Here is a 20,893-nt window from a genome sequence, read left to right as displayed (position 1 = left end):
CCTTCAACTGCACACAGCAACCAGGGTTGTTTTCAGGTACAGTACTGTATAGCGTAAGATTTAAAACATCCGCGGGTGCACGGGGCTTTCATCCTGTTCTTCAGGGCTCCAGTAAGCAGATGACATCTTGGAAAAAAAAATCTGCCTCTTTCCTAGCTGTGAGCGCCTCAGTATTGAGAGTAACCAAGGCTGGCACAGGCAGTGGAAGCTCTCAGCCCCCATGTAATAATGATTAATAAGTCAAGGCAGTTATTGTTTTAATAGTATCATAGATCTTGACTGATCTTGATTATGTACAACATTCAAATATCGATGAACACAATGCTAGCTATGATGATCACAGCGTGAGGCAGACGGCCATGGCAATAAGCTATTGTTTTGTGCATGTTCGCATCATAAAATGACCACATGCTCTTTAAAATCGCAGCCCAAATAAGACTTGGCTACGAGTATCTCTGGCAGTTCGGCTTGTATAGGGATCTAGATGAAGTAAAGTGTAAAGTGTGTGGACAAAGTCAAGGACACACACTTGAACACTATATCTTGGATTGTAGTAAAATTGAGCCATTTAGAGATAGTTGATGCTGTATGATACGGCAACCTATCTTATTACCAAGGATAAAGTACCTGAAATCCTTGCGCTGTATCCATATTTCGCTCCCAGAAGATAAATGACCCGAGATTAAGAAACCCAGCAATGTGAAGACTAATAATAAACAGCACCTCCCCTATGACTGTAATATCTCCATTGATCGAACAATTATGTATTAGTGATAAGACCTACTAATAATGTATAATGACTACTGTAAATATATAGCTCTTAAAATAGAACATTCTCTGTAACTAGCCGACATGTAACTATAAGGTGTGAAGGATAGATGAAATTGTTTGTAATAATCTAAGATGAGGTCTGATAAAGACCTTTTGTGCCCTCTGTAATGCTTTTGCGCTACCGCTCACAGGATGGAGTATGGGGTGCACAATAAACTAGCCGCCTCTGGCGGCAACAGTCAAAATCTCCAGGTCAGCAATTTCTCCAGCTTTGAAAGCGGCTGTCATTGTGCAGCAGAATTCCACTCTAGAGAGCACTAGCGTCTTGAAAAGTATCATCATCGGTATAGCATCTTAGTGTGAAAGGTTTTTGTTATCCATTTTTTTTTTTTTTAATAGTTGTGACGGCCACTTTATTATTCTTTAAAGGTAGTCTTCCGACATGAGTACACCCAAATCCTTTACATTGCGTTTTCGTTCTATGTTATGATTTGACTGCGTTTTGTACGTGGTTTTCGTTTTTATATTTTCACTTTTTCAGTAACGCAAAAGCTGGAACTTATCTTCGTTAAACACCCATATTATTTTCTGTAGCCCATAGAAAGACCTGATTTATGTCTGATTGGAGGTTTGCTGTGTCTGTTGTCTCATAAAAATCCGTGTATCTGCAAAGGATGATACAGTACTATAGGTTGTGTCCTCGTCTATGTCTGATAATGAGGATGAGAAAAGGTACTAGAGTAACCACAGTACCCTGGGGGACTGAGCTCTTCACGGTTAATGGACAGGATTTGATTTTGTTGACTATTACACATTGGGTTCTGTTAGTCAGGAAATTGTAGATCCATCTGCCTATTTTCCCAGTAATTCCTTTTGAACGCACTTTGTGTGCATTAACACCATGGTCACATTTGTTGAAGGCTTTTGCAAAATCTGTGTAAGTTACATCAGCGTTTTGTCTTCAATGGCATCTACTGCCATGTCATAGTGGTTCAGCAACTCTGATAGGCAAGAGCACCTTGTTCTGAAACCATGTTGTCTGGGATTATGGAGATGCTGTGATTACATGTATTTTGTGATCTTGCTTCTTGGCGCTCACTCAAAGATTTTTATGATGTGTGATGTTAGTGCTATCGGTCTATAATTTTTTGCCTCTGCTTTATTTCCTCCTTTATGGAGTGGTACTATCTCTGCTGTTTTTAGTATGTCAGAAATAATGCCAGTATCTAGGCTTTGTCTCCAAAGAATGTAAAGGGCCTGCAATAGTTTTTTTTTTACAGTTCTTGATGATTATAGAGTTCCAAGAATCAGGCCTGGTGCAGTGTGCATAGGCATACTGTCTATGGCTTATACAAAATTCAGTGGGAATAGGGTGACATCTGATATGATTTGATGTTGGTATCATATCCATGAAAAATTCATTTGGGTTATCAATCTTTAGTGCGTTTAGTGGCTCACTGAAAATGGAGTCGTACTGTTTCCTCAGTATTTCTCTCATTTCTTTGTTGTCATCTGTGAAAGTTCCATCTCCCTTTCGCAGGGGCCCGATACTATCTTCTTGAGATTATCTTGTGATGATTTCGGGGCTTTAGTGTCCCTGCGGCCCGGTCCTTGACCAGGCCTCCATCCCCAGGAAGCAGCCCGTGACAGCTGACTAACACCCAGGTACCTATTTTACTGCTAGGTAGCAGGGGCATAGGGTGAAAGAAACTCTGCCCGTTGTTTCTCCCCGGCACCTGGAATCGAACCCAGGACCACAGGATCACAAGCCCAGCGTGCTGTCCGCTCGGCCGACCGGCTCCCCCGGTCGGGGAGCAAGGACCTACTACCTTGAGGTCATCTTGAGGTGCTTCCAGGGCTTAGCGTTCCCGCAGCCCGGTCGTTGACCAGGCCTCCTGGTTGCTGGACTGGTCAACCTAGGTTGTTGGACGCAGCTGCTCGCAGCCTGACGTACGAATCAGTTTGGTTGATCAGGTATCCCTTGGAGGTATTTATCCAGTTCTCTCTTGAACACTGTGAGGGGTCGGCCAGTTATGGCCCTTATGTGTAGTGGAAGCGTGTTGAACAGTCTCGGGCCTCTGATGTTGGTAGTTCTCTCCGAGTACCTGTTGCACATTTGCTTTTCAACGGGGGTATTCTGCACATCCTGCCATGCCTCCTGGTCTCGTGTGATATTATTTGTGTGTGCAGGTTTGGAACCATCCCCTCTACTATTTTCCACGTGTAAATGGTTATGTATCTCTCCCACCTGCACTCAAGAGAATACAGATTTAGGTTCTTTAGTCGGTCCCAATAGTTTAGATGTTTTACTGAGTGGATTCTAGCAGTAAAGGATCTCTGCACGCTCTCCAGGTCAGCAATTTCTCCAGCTTTGAAAGGGGCTGTCATTGTGCAGCAGTACTCCACTCGAGAGCACTAGCGTTTTGAAACTAGATGTGTTGAACTAGACACCGAACTAGATATGGTTTTTTATTTTGATTTTGCATAGAATTTTTTTTCTTATTTTTGTCTATTTCACTGATGGCCTTTTGCTCTCTTTGCCTCTCCTGGGTTTTATATGATTCTTGTAGCTTTAGTTGAGTTGTTTATTTCTTTACCTAACCACCATCGCCGTTCTTGAGATAGGGTGTGACTCTCAAGTTGTTCTGCGATTCGTTTTCTTCACCTAAAGAGGGAACGACGTTCCTGTTCCAATCTGCATCTCTTCCTCTTTTTCTTAGTGGTATGCGGTTTGAGCGTGTTGCTAGTGGTACTGAGCTTATTTTTTCCAGGCACTGGTTTGCATTTTCTAGCTGTTCTTCCCAGCTTATTTCTGTAAAACTGGGAGCAAATACACAGAATAATGTTTATTATTGAAGTTGAATTTGCTGAAATCTTCTCGACCGGGAATTGGAACTGGTTTTGAAGGTCTACTCCCCATGGTTGTCAACTTGTGATCTGATCTGAGTAACAGGTATTTGTAATCATCATGTTCCTGATCAATTCATTATTATTAGTGAAAATGAGGTCTAGTGTTTTCTCCCTCCTAGTTGGTTCTGCTATTTTCTGGTTTAAGGCAAACCTGTCGCACATCTGTAGTAGGTCAATTGCATGTGCCTGTTCGTTTAGGCTACTTCATGGAATTCTGTCGATACAACTGTATCAGTTGTGGTCTTCCATTTCAGGTGCCACAGGATCATGTTTGGGGCTGGATTTGTGAGGTTTTCTAAGCAATGTTCTATTTTCACTAGTTGGTCTTTAAACTGCTGATGATTTGCCTCCGGTGACTTGTATACAAGGACAATAACTACATTTAAGATCTCTATTTTGATCATTAGCACTTTCACCATATCATTTGTAGTGTTTAGCAGCTCGGTACAGATGAGTGTGTCCTTGATGTAGAGACTGATCCCAACCTGTAGCCGGTGTTTCCTGTCAAATCTGAAAAGATTGTACTCCGAGATCCATATTTCATCATAATGGTAGTCCTAGGTGTGCGTTTCCATTATGGCTGCAAACACTGCATTTGCTTCATGTAAGAGGCCATTTATGAAGTGCACTTTGTTTTATTTGCATGTTTTTATATCCTGAATGTTTGCAAATAAAAATGTTATGTTTGTGGAAGTGCTGGATGCTTTACTTGTTAATATCTCAGGCTCTGGTAAGGAGGCCACTATGTTTGTGTCCTCGCTAGCATTTGATAGAGTTGGTGGTAGAGTCTGGACATTATAGCCATTCTTCTCCTCCTGGTAAATAGTTGTGGCTGCTTTCATCAAGGTGGTTTGTTTGCCTAGAGGTGGTAAAGCAGAGTTGGGTCACTTTTAAGTAGGTTAGAGCATTTACATTCTGTATGTACTGTGAAAAGGAAGTGTGAACGGCATCAAAGCCAGGACTAAGGTTCATGTTGGGCATGTGTATCGCAGAGCTGATTTGGCGAGACAGCATTTGTGAAGAGTAGAGGCAGGAAAGATTGTTTTAGACCAATCTGTGAGATGGATAGTCCCTAACATGACACAAGAGCATTGTTTGTCTGCAGACTTATCTTGTGTTCCTCAAGTCTCATTTAGTGTATTGCCAAAGTATTGGAGAGGACAAGACGACCAGAAAATAGTAGACACTAGCAGTATTGGAAGCGGGAGCAGCTGTGTGAACCAGATTATTACAAAGTGTTTGTCAAAAAGCGAGGTTTACATCAGGAGGACAAAGGGCATTGGTGAGAATTTTAGTTCAGCTATGAAGGGAAGGCACAGCAGTGTTAAGTGCTGGAAACAGGTTTGCGATATAAGAAATATCTTTTGTCTTCAGAATGGACACGGTTAATAAAATGTAAGGGGTAACCAAGGCAAGAGAGAGAGCGAGTTGTAAATTTATAAATCTTGAAACGGAGGGCTATTGATGTGTGGGTCCTGGAGGAAGAGAGGCAAGAACACTTTTCCTAACAGAAGGTGGTTGGTTGGAAAAGTGAATGTACGTAACACTGTGCATAGGCTTGCAGTAAACAGAAACCAGAGCTGTGAAGATTAACATCTAGGAAAGAAAGGGTGGAGGAAATTAATTCCCATTGAATTTTAAAATTTTGAAGAAGCCAGATTGTTAAGAGGAGAGGAAAGCCTGGAAAAGACTAGTAATATTAGGCCATAGAGCAAAAATGTCAGACATAGCGAAGTCAGCAAGAGGAACGAGTGTCAAATAGTGGAAAGACCAGTTTCAAAGTACTCCATATAGAGAATGGCAAGAACAGGGGAGAGGGAAACCCATAGCAACACTCAAGTTTGAGAGGTGTATTTTCCGTTGAAAAAGGAGCTTGTCAACAGTCAGATGAGCTCAAGGAAAATAAAGTTGTTTTAAGGTAATCCAAAGGGATAAAAACCAGAGGAGCATGTATATGGAAGTCAGAGCAAAATATCAGCATTTTGGAGGTGGTAGTTCACATGATCTTGGACAACCCCCAAATTTTCTTTGTGTGAAGGGGGATAACAAGTTACTTTCAGGGAGACAAGGGCAGACTAAAAGTGAAGAGGAAGGTGATGATAAATTCTAGAAAACAAGCTGTCAAAGGGAGGGATTAAAGCCTCCCAGAAGAAAGGTGGTCTGAAAGAATACGTTAAAATTTTGAGACCGATCAAAGAAAGTAATAAGATCAGTGCCACAGTGGGGACCAGGCAAAGTAGTTACTGTTGGTGCTTACAGAGGGGAAGAAAGGTTAATACAGTAATAGAATTTTGCCCAATGGTTGTTGGAAATCAGATTTTGACTCTTACCTTTCACAGTACATGTGCATACCTATTTTCTGTGTGTTGATATATGTGCCCTTCATGCATACTGAGCTTAGAATATACATGTAGCCATCAATTTGCTCATCTTAGACCACAATTTGATGGTATATGGGTAAGTTCTTAAGAAGTTTCAAAAGTACTAGAATGGAGAATTGACTACTAATGTCTACCACAAATAAAGTTTAGCTCCATTGCCCAGAGTATTTTTCCTTCATATTTGAGATGTTGGCTTGGCACTTGATTCTCCTACAAAATCTGCTCGGCTCATACTTATTTTATTCCCTAGTGCATAAGAAAAGTAGAGAGTTGGCCAAGGTTTGTGGACAATCATTGTTGTATTGAGCAATAAGTGTAAGAAATTTCTAAATAATTTGTCCTATGTATTCAGATCAGGTACGCACTGGTGTTTATCGTCAGCTGTTCCATCCTGAACAAATGATCACTGGCAAGGAAGATGCTGCTAACAATTATGCTCGTGGACACTACACTATTGGCAAGGAGTATGTTGATCTTGTACTTGATAGACTACGCAAACTGGCTGATCAGTGTTCAGGTCTTCAGGTGAGCATTAATTATTCAAGTAGTAGTTTCATGGATGATGATTTCCCACTTACAAAAAACTAGTAAGAATTGCCAAGTGTAGAAGAATATTGACAATGTTACTGAAAACAATTTTTTCATCAGGGAAGGAAACTAATTATCATTAGAATATTAAATTATCGTATACTCGGGTAATTGTCAAATATTTTGGACAAACGCCTATTCATAAAGTTGCTCGTTGAATATACTGTATTGGTAATTCAAAAGTTTGAAATACATGCTCAGCTCTTCGCCAAAGATTAGCAAAGTCTTCAGCATGATACATCGTTAAAAAAAATTATTCATTAATATTAACTCTCAGACAGCGGATAGGGAGAAATGGTTATACCTGCCCATTAAAAAAATGGCATATTGTATGATGCAAATATGTCCATATTTGCATCATACATGTAAAGGCCAGACAATTGTTTAATTCATATGATGATGACTGCATTCCCCTAGTAACATTCTTGATAACTGCATTTGTACCATGAAATGGGAGCAGGTTTTTTCATGGGGCACAGTAAACTCCATTACATCTACATAGACCTATTATCTGGATTATACCTGGATGGGGTTTTGAAGTTTTACTCCCCAACCACAGCCCAGTTGTCTGGCACTTTGAAGAAAACCATCTAGTTTTCTCTTAAAGATGTCCACGGTTGTTCCGGCAATATTTTGTATGCTCGCTGGTAGTATGTTGAACATCTGTGGACCTCTGATGTTTATATCCATATTTGCATCATACATGTAAAACCCAGACAATAATTGTTTAACTCTTCATATGATAACTGCATTGCCCTGGGAATCAACAATTGATAACCACTGTACAAGGGTTAAAAGCCAATATTTATATATGAAATTGTACAGTACAGTATTGTAGTAGAAAATATATTGGTGACAAATATAGGAAGTTCCATGAGCAGAGAGGCAAGAGGCAGTGGTGATGGCAGTGTTCAGTTGGGTGGCTACTTCACACCATTACAAATAATACACAGTAATAACAAAACCTTCCTTACACATTTCATTATTGCAGAATAAAAAGGTAGGAAATAAACAGTTGTAGGTAACTGCCATACACCAGTCCCTTTCTACCTTCCCAAACACCAAACAATAAAGACTTCCACCTACCCTCCTACTAGCAGCCAGCTTTTGGTATGCTAATCATTCTCCTATATCCAGTGTGTGGCTTCCCTTTTCTGGTGCCCCCACACCCTCCAAAATGGATGTGCCTGAACACATTGGCATGAAGCATCTGAAAAAATATTTTGGCAATGGATGGTATTAAATCCACTTCTCTAGACTTGCCAGGAATACACACAGGTCATGGGTTCCAATTGGTGTCTTGCAAACTCCAGGTAAATCTATTAGAATTTTCGGTTGAGATAGTTTTCAACCCATCAATGTCCTTTAGGTACTGTATTACATATGTTTTTGGAAAGTCTGGAGATGTGGATTATATCCCACCTATTGCTATATTATATCCCACCCATGCAATTAACAATTATTTCTGGGGGAGCCCCATCGGCTCCCCGGAGCTATCCAGGCTGAATGGATATGTATAACTTTCTGGCATCAGTCAAAGTGCTAGGAGTTCTTGCCTACCGGGGACCACGAGCCAGAACCTGGCCCCCTCAGAGAGGCACGAGGAGCAATGGCCTATAGAAACCCCCTTGTGATTGGGAGCATTCTATGTCTGCCATCGACCGGGACAGGCACCCAGAAAGGTAGGCGCCCCAAAACAAACCCCTATTCTGCTGAAATTATTGCTACTGAAAGCCGAACGAGTGGACAGAACTCCCCAAACAAAATTATCAAACTAGCATGACGTCATCACGTCGCCGCACCACCGTCTGCGCAACCCCCCCCCCCCTCCCCGAGAGGGGGAAGGGGGCGCCCTAGACCCTCCATGCCGGCGATCCAACTGGCAGCTCTTGGCTGATGCTATTACTGGCTGGTCGAGTGCCTCTGGCTCCGGTTTTTTTTTTCAGTTCTGTGCCTTGTGGTATGGACTGTCTCTACTGGTGGGGTGTGAGCCAGGAGTAAGATTCCACAGTACTCGGGCTGCATGTGCCTAGGGCTATCTTCCCTAGGTGCCCTGTAAGTACTGCCCTTGGGGCTTTGAGCCACCTTCCACAAGTCACCTTGGGTTCTACCTCTGCTGTGTCCTTTACTGCTCGGTACTGGGCCGCCCTTGGAGTCGGCTGGGGTTTTGTTGCCCTGGTTTGTCTCTGGGTAGGTGGTAGGTTTCGTCACTGGCAGGGGTGCGGGGTACTGCACAGCTAGTTTTCACCATTAACAGCGGCTGGCTCTGTTCCGCCTGGGTACATTGTCCTCTTGCAGGGTTTTTCTTTTGTTTTTGTTTTTGCCTGGTGGGGGGTCTGCATTTACTATGGTCCCCCTTTCCTGTTCTAGGTGAATTTCTTTCGAATTCTTCTGTTGGCGGTACTCCCTGCTTGGACCCAGTGAGTGGACACGTCCCAAGGGTTCAGCTTTAGCAGTTTGTTGGTAGATTTGGGCGCCGGTTCGCGGTACCCTGCCTGGGCTTCCCTTAGCGTGTACCAAAGGCTAAGGGCCCTGGGAAACCCCACGGGGGCTCCGTGGTCCTCTAGGTGTGTCCCCGGAGTCCCCCTCGCGTCCTGCGAGTTTGACGGTTGATCTGTCCCCTTGTCTCGGGGTGACTCACCGGTTGTGCCTCCACCATGCTGCCTGTTGGGTCCTTGTTTTTGTGACCCGGAGTCGTCCGATGATTGTTGTCGGTACGCGCTCTCCTTCACCCAGGCCACTGGTCTTGATAATCGGGTGCAGGCGGCTGCGGCGTTGTTTGCTGGGTGTGTGTTGCTGCAACACTCTTGATTTGCGGCCCCGGATGCCCCGAGGCTGCCCCGTTTTGGTGGATGGGGTCTGGACTTGGGGGTGGGGGTCGCTTCGGCTCTGGCTCCTTCCGCTTCTTGTTCCTCCCCTTCTGTTCTACTCACTTCCTCCCTTGCTTCTTTCTCCGAACCATAGGAGGGTTTTGGGGTTAGGGCGGGGTCTGGTTGGGTTGAGATTCGGGCGGTCTCGGGGGTTTTCCTCTTCCGGGGTGGCGGCGCAGGCATTAGAGTCGGTTCCTCCTGCTGTGCAGTATGGCTCTGACCAGTGGGCTCCCTTCATTAGTGTTTGCACAGCTGCCCCGGCTTTTCCTTGTTAAGCTCGGGCTTTGGGGGTGCGGCTCGGCCCTGGGTCATGCCGTAGAGGTTCCCAGGGTTAGGGAAGGGTTACCTGGGGGCCTCGGCCCCGTTTGCCCCTCTTGGGTCCTTGTACCTTTGGTGTGGGGCTGGCAGTTCCTCAGTGGGGTTGTTCCTTCCCTCTGTGTTCCTGTTGTTTTCGGGTATACCCCTCCCTGGGTTCGGTTCCGTCTTCCTTCGGGTTCGTCGGTCCCGTCGTTCCTGGGGTGTGTTTCACCCCCTTTTCCTTACCTTTTTCGCTCCTATGTCGCGATGCTGTTCAAAAAAAAAAAAAGTGTTCAGGTAAGGTACATCCATACAAGGTGTGAAACAAACATTGATGGATTTCTATATTGACCTAGTACATAGTGCCTACACCTCTTCGTATCGTTGGCCCTGCATGTTCCTTGGTCAGAGGTGCTTGTCATGGTTCTCGTTGGTTCGCGAGTCTCTTCATACCTTCCAATATTATAGGAACGTCTGTTGATTTTCGATGTGGTTTCCATCGGGTCTTTTTTCGGCCTTGTTGGTTCCCTTCCATCATCTGTTTTCTTTCGCTTCGTTTTCGCGTCATCTCTACTTCCAGTTTCGGCGTCTTTTGTCCTCGTTCCGCACGCCTTCCTGGTGTTTATACGATGTCTGTACGTTGTGTGTACGATTTGTGTGTCCGCCTGGTGTACGAGCCCCGCCTCCCGGTGGACGGGTGGTGCGTTTCGTACCTCGTGTGCTGGGGCCGCGGTATGCTCGTGTGTTCGCGCCGTTTCTCGTGGTTTTCTACGGCTTCTTGCTCGTTTCTCCCTCTAGTCGTGGCCCTCTGGATGCTGAAGGTGTTTTGGATTTATATCTGGGGGGTGTCACTTTGTTCTTTGTCTTCTGCAGGGCGCGAACCTCTGGCCGTCTTTCTCCTTCGACCTCACATTTTATTCAGGTAAGGGTACATCCTGTGCCTACTGCCTCGAGTATGCATGGTTTTCGGGCACACCTTTAGCGCTGCTCCTAGTATGTTCCTTGGCTCGCCTGTGTTGTGGCACAGTCGTGTGTCTGATCTGCAGGTGAAGTTGCCTTGTCTGGCGCTTCTGTCGGCCTAGTACTGGTTCTCACTTTTGGTGGGGGTTGAGCTCTGGCTCTTGGCCCCCGCCTCTCCTGTCAGTTGGCGGTTGCGCAGTTTCCTGAGCCTTCTGGGCTTTGTCTTCTTGTTTGCTCCTGTGGGTGGCGTCTGCCTCCTCCACGTGGCATTTTGGTGCTTTTGGCTTCCTTTCCCCTCTGCCATTAATCGGGTTCTTTTTAGTGTCTGTGGCTCCTTTGGGTGCTCACTACCTCCTGTGTTCCCTTGTGCGTACCTGCATACGGACATAAGTACAGTGGCCCTGCGGAGGGCCTCTTGGCCCGTGCGAGGCAGCTACTAAATTAAATTAAATTTTGCCCCGAGGGGCAAGTTTATTGGGCAGCGCCACTCATCTTGAGTGGACACACCGCCATAGCAGCATGTACAACACTCCCCAATAGGAAGAAATCCCACTGGGTTGTTCATCCTGTCACTTGTACCCAAACACAGCTGGGACTTGCTTAATTGTCTCAAGTGAACAGCTACTCAAACAAGAAGATTAACATCCATTCCCACTCACTTACATGTCCAACCCGCCCTTGCACCAATAGTGGGGCCCCACCACTACGTTACATGGTAATTGGTTCCGCACATCACCGGGCCTGTTACCGTGCCGGTCATTCCTCCGGTCTTTCCTAATTCTGAGCTTATCCCTTTTATGGCCATTGTTTCGTGCCCACAATGTGCCGCTCGGGTGGCGTGTGCCACTATCCCAGTTTCTATTGTTTCGTGGAGATTGGTCGATAAACACAAACACTAAGGAACTACTTGTCTTTTGTTGCATATACAGTAGTTGTGGGTGATCGTTGGCGGGCAATGGTGCGGGTTGGGTGCACAGAGTGTCGGTACGGTGTCTCGCATGTCTGTTCTAAACCACACTTGCCGGTAGACTAGTTATTATTCGCTACTCTGCTGGTTATATGCTTGGGCGCCGCTTCAGTTCCCCACTGAAGTGGCAGGACTTTTTGTTGGACGTACGGAACGGTTTGAGTTCCGTCGCTGGTACTTTGTAGAGCTTTGCTTCTCTAGTTAGGCTCATGCGTTTGGAGCAAGTATCTTCTTGGGATACTCTACTCCCTCCGCCACCCTTGTTAACTGTTCCATCCTTGTTTTCTCTTCCCCGCTTGGCGGGATTGCGTCGATGGCTCCTGACTGTGGTGTTTGGTCACCTTGCATGTGTCTTTAGTGCCTTTTGTCCTTCTTTTGTTCTTTGTTGTCCTGTGGGGCTCTGCCCCGCATTTTGGTGCTTTTGTTTTCGTTGTAGACCCCGGGGTCTTTTCCCTGTCTGGACACTTTCCTTGCCTATCTTCAGTGCCTGACTGCACCCTCACATAGCCGAGGGAGAAATCATCTCGAGAACCTCAAGATAACCCTTCTGTCAGTATTTCCCTCAGGTATGTACGCGCTCCTCTACACATTTTGTGGTTGGTCGTGTGCCTTACTTCCCGGTCGCTCCTTGGGCCGTATTCGTGGTTTTCCTTAGCCAATTCAGTTTTTCCTCCCCCATGCTACACTTTTTGTGTATCCGAGTCAGTGCTTCTTGATTATACTGCTTGGTGCTCCGGTGGACCTCTGTCCATGTTCCACGTCCTGCTTTTGGACTTTTCCGGTGTTCCGTTTTGGTACCGAGTTCCTGCGATTTCTGTGTGGTTTTCTGCAGGCTTCGGGTTGCGCTGTCTGTGGGTGGGGGTGTGGACTTTTGGGTCTCCCGCTCCTGCCTTCCTGGTTCCTTTTCTTGGAACCGGGTTTGCTGGGTTCCGGTCCTGGTTTCGGTTTTTCTTTGTTCCGTTTCCGGACCGGGGGGTGTGTGTGTGTTTTCCTGCGGTTCTCGTCCTCGGTAGTTCTCCTCTTGGATGCCTCGGGGATGCGTGTATCATTTTTCCTTGCTGGAGCTGGTTCTGTTGCTCCTTTGGGTTGCGGGGTCGCTGTTTTTAGATTCGCGTTTTGCGCTTTCGATCGTGGTGTTCGTTTCTTGTCGTTTCTGTCGGCACAGGTGGGTTCGTTATTGGTCTCCCACCTGCATGTTTCGTCTCGGGGGCGGTGTTTGGTTTTCCTATCGCTGCGAAGGGTCCTTCGGTCTTTGATAGGGTTGGTTTGTCTTCCCTTCGGGGTTGTTCTGGGACCGTTGTCTGGGATTGTCCCGTCACCTCATGTTGGGTGGTGCTGGCAGAGCCGCTCCTGCTTACGTTCAGTGTTGCGGTTCCTTCTGCTCCATTCCACTTGCTGTCCTGGGCATCGTTCCCCTCTGGCCTGCTCTTGAGTTTTGGGGCCGTCCTGGTCGTTGGCCTGGGTGGTCTTTTTCTTCTCGTTTTGGTCTTTGTTTTGTCTCTGGTTTTGGTTGTTCAGTTAGGACGTTTGGTATCCGCCTCCCGGTTCCTTCCCTGTTTTACTTATCTTTTGGTAAGGTAGCTCCGGGGAGCCGACGGGGCTCCCACCAGAAAACCAGCGTTGAATGTAATGAAACGCCATTGTCTGGGTGAGTCCCGGAGGCTCCCCGGCATCCCTCCCTCCCTCCGGTCGGCGGCGTTTTCGCGTCTTTTGACATCCAGCCAAAGAACTGCCAGTTGGATCGCCGGCATGGAGGGTCTGGGGCTCCCCCTTCCCCCTCTCGGGGAGGGGGGGGGGGTTGCGCAGACGTTGGCGCGGTGACGTGAAGACGTCATGCTAGTTTGATAATTTTGTTTGGGGAGTTCTGTCCACTCGTTCGGCTTTCGGTAGCAATAATTTCAGCAGAATAGGGGTTTGTTTTGGGGCGCCTACCTTTCTGGGTGCCTGTCCCGGTCGATGGCAGACATAGAATGCTCCCAATCACAAGGGGGTTTCTATAGGCTATTGCTCCTCGTGCCTCTCTGAGGGGGCCAGGTTCTGGCTCGTGGTCCCCGGTAGGCAAGAACTCCTAGCACTTTTGACTGATGCCAGAAAGTTATACATATCCATTCAGCCTGGATAGCTCCGGGGAGCCTCTGGGGCTCACCCTGAAAATGGCGTTTCATTACATTCAACGCTGATTTTTTGTCATTGTTACTCTGGTGCATGTAACTAGTAGTTGGGTGGCTGCTAGTGAGATTGAATTAGGTTGCTGTTGTGTATATATGCAGACATCATTTACTGAGAAACCATGAACTTCACTTATGTGCATCCTAGAAAATTACCCGGATTGGATGTGCAAATGATACTGCAGAAATTCATGTAAAGGGAATTGCTATATATCTATTGTAATTCCTGCAGTAGTCACAGTAGCTAAATATGTACAAGTAAACTACAGTACTAGTACAGTACCAGATTTTTAAATGGATGCCTTCAAATTAGGCTACTTTAAATGCTGTTTTACATTGATTACGTTATTTGGCATCAGCATCGTGAAAATTTCATCCCAATACGTGTGTTAAGAAGTGGATTTTATACAAATTAATAAAAAAATAAACACAAACTGAACAACGATGCTGTTAGCACATGCAGCATGCACCAGCCTTGGTTGCTCACTCAGTACCGAGGCCTTCACACCAAGAAATGGTGACCACAATTTTTTTTCTTTTCTCCAAAATGACATTGGTGTACTAGAGGCTTGAGAAAGCCTGTGTGAGCCCTGTGTATCCAAGAGTTTTAAAATCTTACAATGTGCCCTAATACTTCACCTGATGGGATGCTCAGTCTGATCATAATTAGCCTCCATATCACCTGAAGATGTGCAGCCTAAGGGTTGATCAAAGTAGACAATACAATATTAAATTGTAGGTGAATATTACATTAAATTTCTTTAGATGTTTATTCCACATGTTACCAAGATTGTACAATAATTACCTTAAAGCTGTGAACCTAGACCATGTGGAATTTATGGTTACAATTTAAATTGTTCAGACCCTTAAACTAGGGTCAACCTTGTCTAAGTACTTCATATAAATTTATTTTTACCCTGAAGTCACGAGTCATCCGATACACGATTGTTGTATGCTGTAATTGTAGTTTTCAAAATGTATGAAATAACCTATAAAATAGAATTTCACTAAATTTTCTAAAATTTCAGGGCTTCCTAATATTCCGGTCATTTGGTGGAGGTACTGGCTCGGGCTTTGCCTCCCTTCTGATGGAACGATTGTCGGTGGAATATGGGAAGAAAAGTAAGCTGGAGATTGCCGTATATCCTGCTCCTCAGGTGAGACCATAAACACTAGTTACTTTTATTGGTTCCTGTGCTATTAACATTACAATTTAATGGCATAGTTTGTTTGAATACTGTATTGAATTAGCTTTCTATGGCTAGTACAGTGTTAAAAATTATGTACATTTCAATATAAACATTATAGTATATATTTACAAAATTGTATCAGTGTACTGATATACCATATCTACATGTATATACTTTACTATATACACACATGCACACATCTATGTAATATGGGCAATAATGTACTGTAGTTTAGAAAATTCTCTTAATTTGTAAAATTAATACAAAAAAATAGAATTAAGTAATTAAAAAAGATGTAAAAGGATATTTATATTAAATTGGCCCGTTTATAGACCAAAGCTTTACTTATTTATATTATTGCCAAATTTGAAACTGTTCTTTGTTGGAGACTGACAGTACACAAGAAATTTATCATAAAAGGCAGCTTGCAGACTAGCAAAGTTGCGTTGGTAATTTGGTTTAATTGATGAAATTGTTGTTCAGTAATACATTTGGGTACATTGTTCCTTGGATTATTACTTGGTGTGCAAGTTTGGCTCAGTTTAGAAACTGTCCACTGCATAAATCAAAATTGTACTGTCTGGTCATCATAAAGAACATCTATTTTCTTCCAAAATAGAATTGGGTTTCATATTACATTTGAATAATTGTCACTGCATAATTAAATTTTGTTTTTCCTTAGCAGATTCAAGGAAACTTGTAAGGTTTGTTTTAAATTTAATTCTTTTAATTTTCACTTTGTTGCACATGACCCATGTATTTACAATTGTCTAATCTGCTTTTTCTATACTGGAGAACACGTTTGCTCAAACTTTTAAAATGATCTCTCCACTATATTAACTGTAATTTATTAGTGTCATTTTTTATTAGTGTACCACCATTTCTATGCATGCTTGATTATCACCAATAACAGGAAATTATTATTACTATATCTTATAAAAATGGTACTCTAGTACATCTCTGTAAATTTCTAGATTTTGTATCCCATTATTTTAAGCAAGTAAGAATGTGTATTACTTTTGTATATACCCCTTTCAGATGCCCACAGGAAATAGCAGAGGGGAACAGGCAAACTTCGTACTGTTTCCTGGGTCAGGGGAAGTTTCTGACTTGTAATGCAAGATTTGGAGGCACTTTACTTTTTGCTAATAGTGTGACAGGCTGATAACTTGTCCATCAATGTAGTTAAAGGAAAAATGCAGTATCCCTCTGGTAATAGCAGTGTACCTGTCTGCCTATGGAGCTCAGTCTGGCTGTGTGTATTGAAAAGTTCAAATTAATTTTAGACAGGTGAGAGTTTTCACTGCTCTTCGACAAGAAGTTAGCTAGGCATGTACATGATAATACCTGTGTTTACGTGTGTGATGGTGTGATTGGTCTTGGTTGTTTGCCAAGAGTAGTAGTTGAGGCATGAATTTCATAAGTTTATGATAAATATGAACTCTTGAATACTAGCTAGGTTGACAGTTTAATTTTGTTAGGGTTGTGTATATCCTTTGTATTTAGAGAAATATTTTCTTATTAAATTTACCTTCTTTAAACATGAATGATGTGAGACTTGGAGTGAATGACTTCATATTTAAAATGTTAGACAACTTTTTCCATATTCTGTATAGTTTCTCTAGAAGGTCGGTAATGAGATAAATTTCCCACTCGGTATATAAACGTTAGTAAAGGGAAAGAAATTGGTGCATTAAAAGTAAATACATTGAACTCTAGAGGAAGGTAAACTAAGTTTAGAAAGATAAGTAAATTTATACTGGATTCATGAAAGAATGCTTACTAGAGAAAACTGCAGATTGAAACCAAAATTTCTATTTCTATTAGTGATAAGCTAGAAGATTTTAGTAATATAGGTATTAAAAGTATGAAGAACATGGCTGTGTGTGTAAGGAAAGATAGTTATGAAGATCATGAAAGCTGTTAGGCTCATAGCACGTGGTATGAGTGGATTAGATTAGTATTCATCTGATGGCTTTCATGGAGGGAGGTAAATAATAACTTGAGGTACCTTTCCTTCCCATCCTCTTTAATCTGACTTTTATCCTCCTAGGTACAATATATATATCTTAACTTGGAACGATCTCGGGCTGTCCCACAGTCTTCCTACTTTAAGGTTAAGCAGCATTTCTTTTTCCAGATTTGAAAGATTATTTTAGAGCTTGAGGTTCTCTTGTGTTGTTTTATACATATTGAAGTTCTCATGGGTTTAAACTTTGATTTCACTTGTTCTTAAACTTCATTGAGGTTAGGTGTGTATGCTTTATTTAAAGTTGTCATAGTCTTCATTCTCTTGTTTGTGGCAATTAGTTTATGGTGGTTACTTTGCACTGAATGTTGCCACAAGTGAGGGTATTGAAGAGGGAAAATAAGTGCTGGACAATCATTATTTTCTAGCAATCAAAGGTGAACTTAATGCTAACATTTAGTGTGCTATTTTGCTTAAGTCTTTTTAGCAAATTGTGTGTGCTATAACTTGTGTCATTCACACATTGTAAGGCACTTTCTAAAAGGGCTTTTGTTTAATTATTGTGTCTCAGACTAAGTTACAAATTATTAGAACTGGCATGGCCTTGCCATTTTTCTTGGTTTAAGATACATGTAAACTTTTTTCATCGGTTACATAATAATTTGTCTTGTGTGCTAGTGTTTTTTCATATCTAGTTCAGTACAGGCATATTACAGTAGACACTTCATTGTGCTGAGTGTCCATGAGGTGTACTGTGGTGCCAGATATCATCAGTACTGACAATAAATCAAATAATGTGGTGGTTGCAGTTAACATTGTGGTCAAACGTGTGATTTTCAATTTAGTAAATTTTCTAAGGATGCACCCCCTCCCTTTCTGATCCGTTGTCATCATGAGGGGGCTTGGTGGGCAGCTGCTGGAGTGTAATGCTCCATGGGTCAGTCCTCTGTCCTTTTGAAGCCTTCTGCTGCTGCCTTCAATTTTGCCAGACATCTTTTCCTTTTCCTTGCTTTTCATTTTTCTGCCCGCCTCTTCTCCTTTCTAATTGTCATTTCCTGCCAACCTTTTGCCAGTCTTGATTATTCTTTCGAACTACTTCTGTTTTGACGCGCAGGTCTTTGGGGAGGCATACTCTTTCACCCATAGAACTGTGGTACCCAATGTCGCGAGGGAGGGGGACGCTTTTATTGTCAATCCTTCTTTCGCCACTGAACCCGACCTCGAGTGACTGACGGTTCTTAACCCTTAAGCTGCTCAACATGTCATAAGACTTGTTGAATAGCTTACCCAAAATTGCGCAACACATCATATGACGTGTTGGTGTACAACGCAAGATTTAAACAGCCTGCGGATACACGGGGTTCAACACATCTTCATCAGGGCTCTTGTGAACAGATGCCGCCGCCAACCCCCGCCATTTCGGACTGGGGGTGGGGTTCTCGACGCCATCCCCTGCCACGACCAGACTCGCATAATCCCATACTAATATGTACAACGCCTTGTTTGGTCCTGCTTCATGGGCTAAATACTTTGATCTCCATCTGGATTCTACACCTGATTTCTCCCGCCATAAACACCTTGTTGATTCGGTAGATGCCTCTGTTACTTTTAACTCCACCCGTTTCGGTACGTGTCATCACTGCTGGTTCTTGGGATACAACTGCCTGCTTAGCCGCATTGTCCTGCATTGGGGAGGCTCCTGTTCGGGTCTCAAAAATCGATCGGTTAAATGCTAATGTGTGTGTGGAAACATTGGCACACTGTGCCAATGTTTCCTCCTGCGTCATGTTGCAACTGGTGTTAGGGACCCAAGACTGCCATGAGGATATTAAACATATCCTCGAAGCCCAAAGCCACACTGTCCTCCAGGTGGACATATCCACCCGACCCCCCTTGTGGTCGACGTCATGAGCCCCCCTTCGAGTTGTGAAAATCGCCTTCGATAGTAGGACCCTTCCGCCCACTATCATTCTTGCTGGTGCCAGGTGCTCCGTTCAGGAGTACATCCCTTCTCCTAGACTATGTAATAAGTGCTGGAAGTTTGGGCACGATGCCCTCAAAAGCTCAAGTCTTGTCTCTGCCCTATGTGTAGGGGACGATGATCACTCTTAAGTCGGAGTGCTCTTCTCCCCAGGCTCGCTGCCTCAATTGTGGTGAGGCTCACCCTTCCTTCTCCTGCAAGTATATACACTACAAGCTTGAGGAAGCCATCCTCAACTTGAAACACCAGGATCGTTTGACCTTAACTGAAGCGAGACGCCAAGACCGCCGTCTCCACCCTTTCACTGGCGCATCTTATTCTAGCATGTTGTGTTCTACCTCTCCTCATCCTTCTTACTTTCCTCGGTCACACAACCGTTTCCAGGCCTTGGACCCAGACACGCCCACTGCCTCATCCCCTGTTACTTTACGTTCTGTCCCAAAAGGTCTCCCTCTTGGTTCTCCATCTGGAGTTTACCCCTTCCTATCCAGTCTGCCATGTCTCCTGTGTCTCTTTTCCCCATTTCCCCCAGATCCTTCTGTCCCCTCCCTACCCCCCAGTCTCTTGGCCCTCCACAACGCCTGTCTGTCCAGGCTGTTATCCATCATCCTCCCAGCGATCTTCATGTTGCTTGCCCCCATTCTTCTTCTGCTGAGACCATTGAGTCTGTCGCCCAGTACGTTGTTGCTGGAACACCTGTCTCTTTGAGTAAAAAATGTAAGCCTGGCTCCTCTCCTTCCTCATCCCCAGCGGGTAAGAAGGCATCGTTTTCTTCCTCGCCTCCTACCTCTGACTATCGCTACGTCCCCCTCCCATCTCTCTGCTCGTCGTCCCTTTACTTAGATCTCACGTGGCGGGTTCTTGATGACCTCCATAACAGTGACCATTTCCCCATCCTTGTTTCCTTTTTCTCTTTTCACCTTCCCCTCTTCTTCCCTAGGTGGCAGTTTTCCAAGGCTGACTGGAGCCTATTTATCCTCCATGCTACTCTCAGACCTTTCGTCTCTGCCTCTTCCTCGTGCCCCCTCCTCTTTCATGACACCGTCTTCGACGCTGCCCTCCTCTCTCTTCCTCGCTCTACCTCCCAGGGCACGTGAAAGTGCATTCCCTGGTGGAATGCAGACTGTGCTTGGGCTGTCCGCTGTAAGCATGCAGTCTGGAAGAGAGGCTGATGCCGGCAGACGGCTGATTCATTTATTTTGTTTCGGAAAGCTAGGGCAGTGGCCCATAGGACCATCCGTACAGCTAAACGGGAAAGTTGGAAATCTTATGTTACCACCATTACGTCTGATACTCCTCTACCGCAGATCTGGAAGAAGATCCGCTAAATTGCGGGAAAGTTCGTTCCAGATGTCTCGCCGGTTCTTCACCTCCATGGTACTCTTGTGGTAGACGCATTGCAGGTCACGACCGAACTGGGTTCCCACTTTTCAACTGTTAGCGCCGGCTCTCGTCTTCCTTAATCCTTCCTTCCTTTGTAAGCCTGTTCTTGAATCTCATCCCTTAGATTTCTGCACCCCCTCTGTCTTCCCTATAACGATCCTTTCTATCTCTCTGAACTTCAGTCTGCCCTGGTCCTCTACAGTTCTATGGCAGCCGACTCAGATGACATTCGTTATGATATGCTTCTCCATCTCCCTCCTTGCGTGTCTCGGTATTTATCGAGTCTGTATAACCAGGTCTGGGAGGAGGAGTCAGTCCCTGAGGACTGGCTCGATGCCGTTGTCCTCCCTGTTCGCAAACCAGGGTCTCTGGGAACATCCCCTAAGGACTTTAGCTCTAATTGCCCTCACGAGTTGTCTGCAAACTCTTTGAGAGTATGGTAAATGTTCGTCTGATGT

General features: G+C 44.4%; 1 protein-coding gene across 1 annotated transcript in view; it reads left to right on the top strand.

The window, feature by feature from the left end:
• LOC123757249 (tubulin alpha-2 chain) overlaps window positions 1–20,893 on the top strand; it is a 55,118-nt gene that overhangs the window by 26,768 nt on the left and 7,457 nt on the right. Inside the window, exons 3-4 of the mRNA XM_045740772.2 lie at window positions 6,415–6,587; window positions 14,941–15,069. Coding sequence (XP_045596728.1) covers window positions 6,415–6,587; window positions 14,941–15,069 — 302 coding nt within the window. The remainder of the gene's footprint in view (window positions 1–6,414; window positions 6,588–14,940; window positions 15,070–20,893) is intronic.

Source organism: Procambarus clarkii, chromosome 22 (genome assembly GCF_040958095.1).
Source record: "Procambarus clarkii isolate CNS0578487 chromosome 22, FALCON_Pclarkii_2.0, whole genome shotgun sequence".
Classification (NCBI taxonomy): domain Eukaryota; kingdom Metazoa; phylum Arthropoda; class Malacostraca; order Decapoda; family Cambaridae; genus Procambarus; species Procambarus clarkii.
This window is presented reverse-complemented; position numbering and strand designations above follow the sequence as displayed.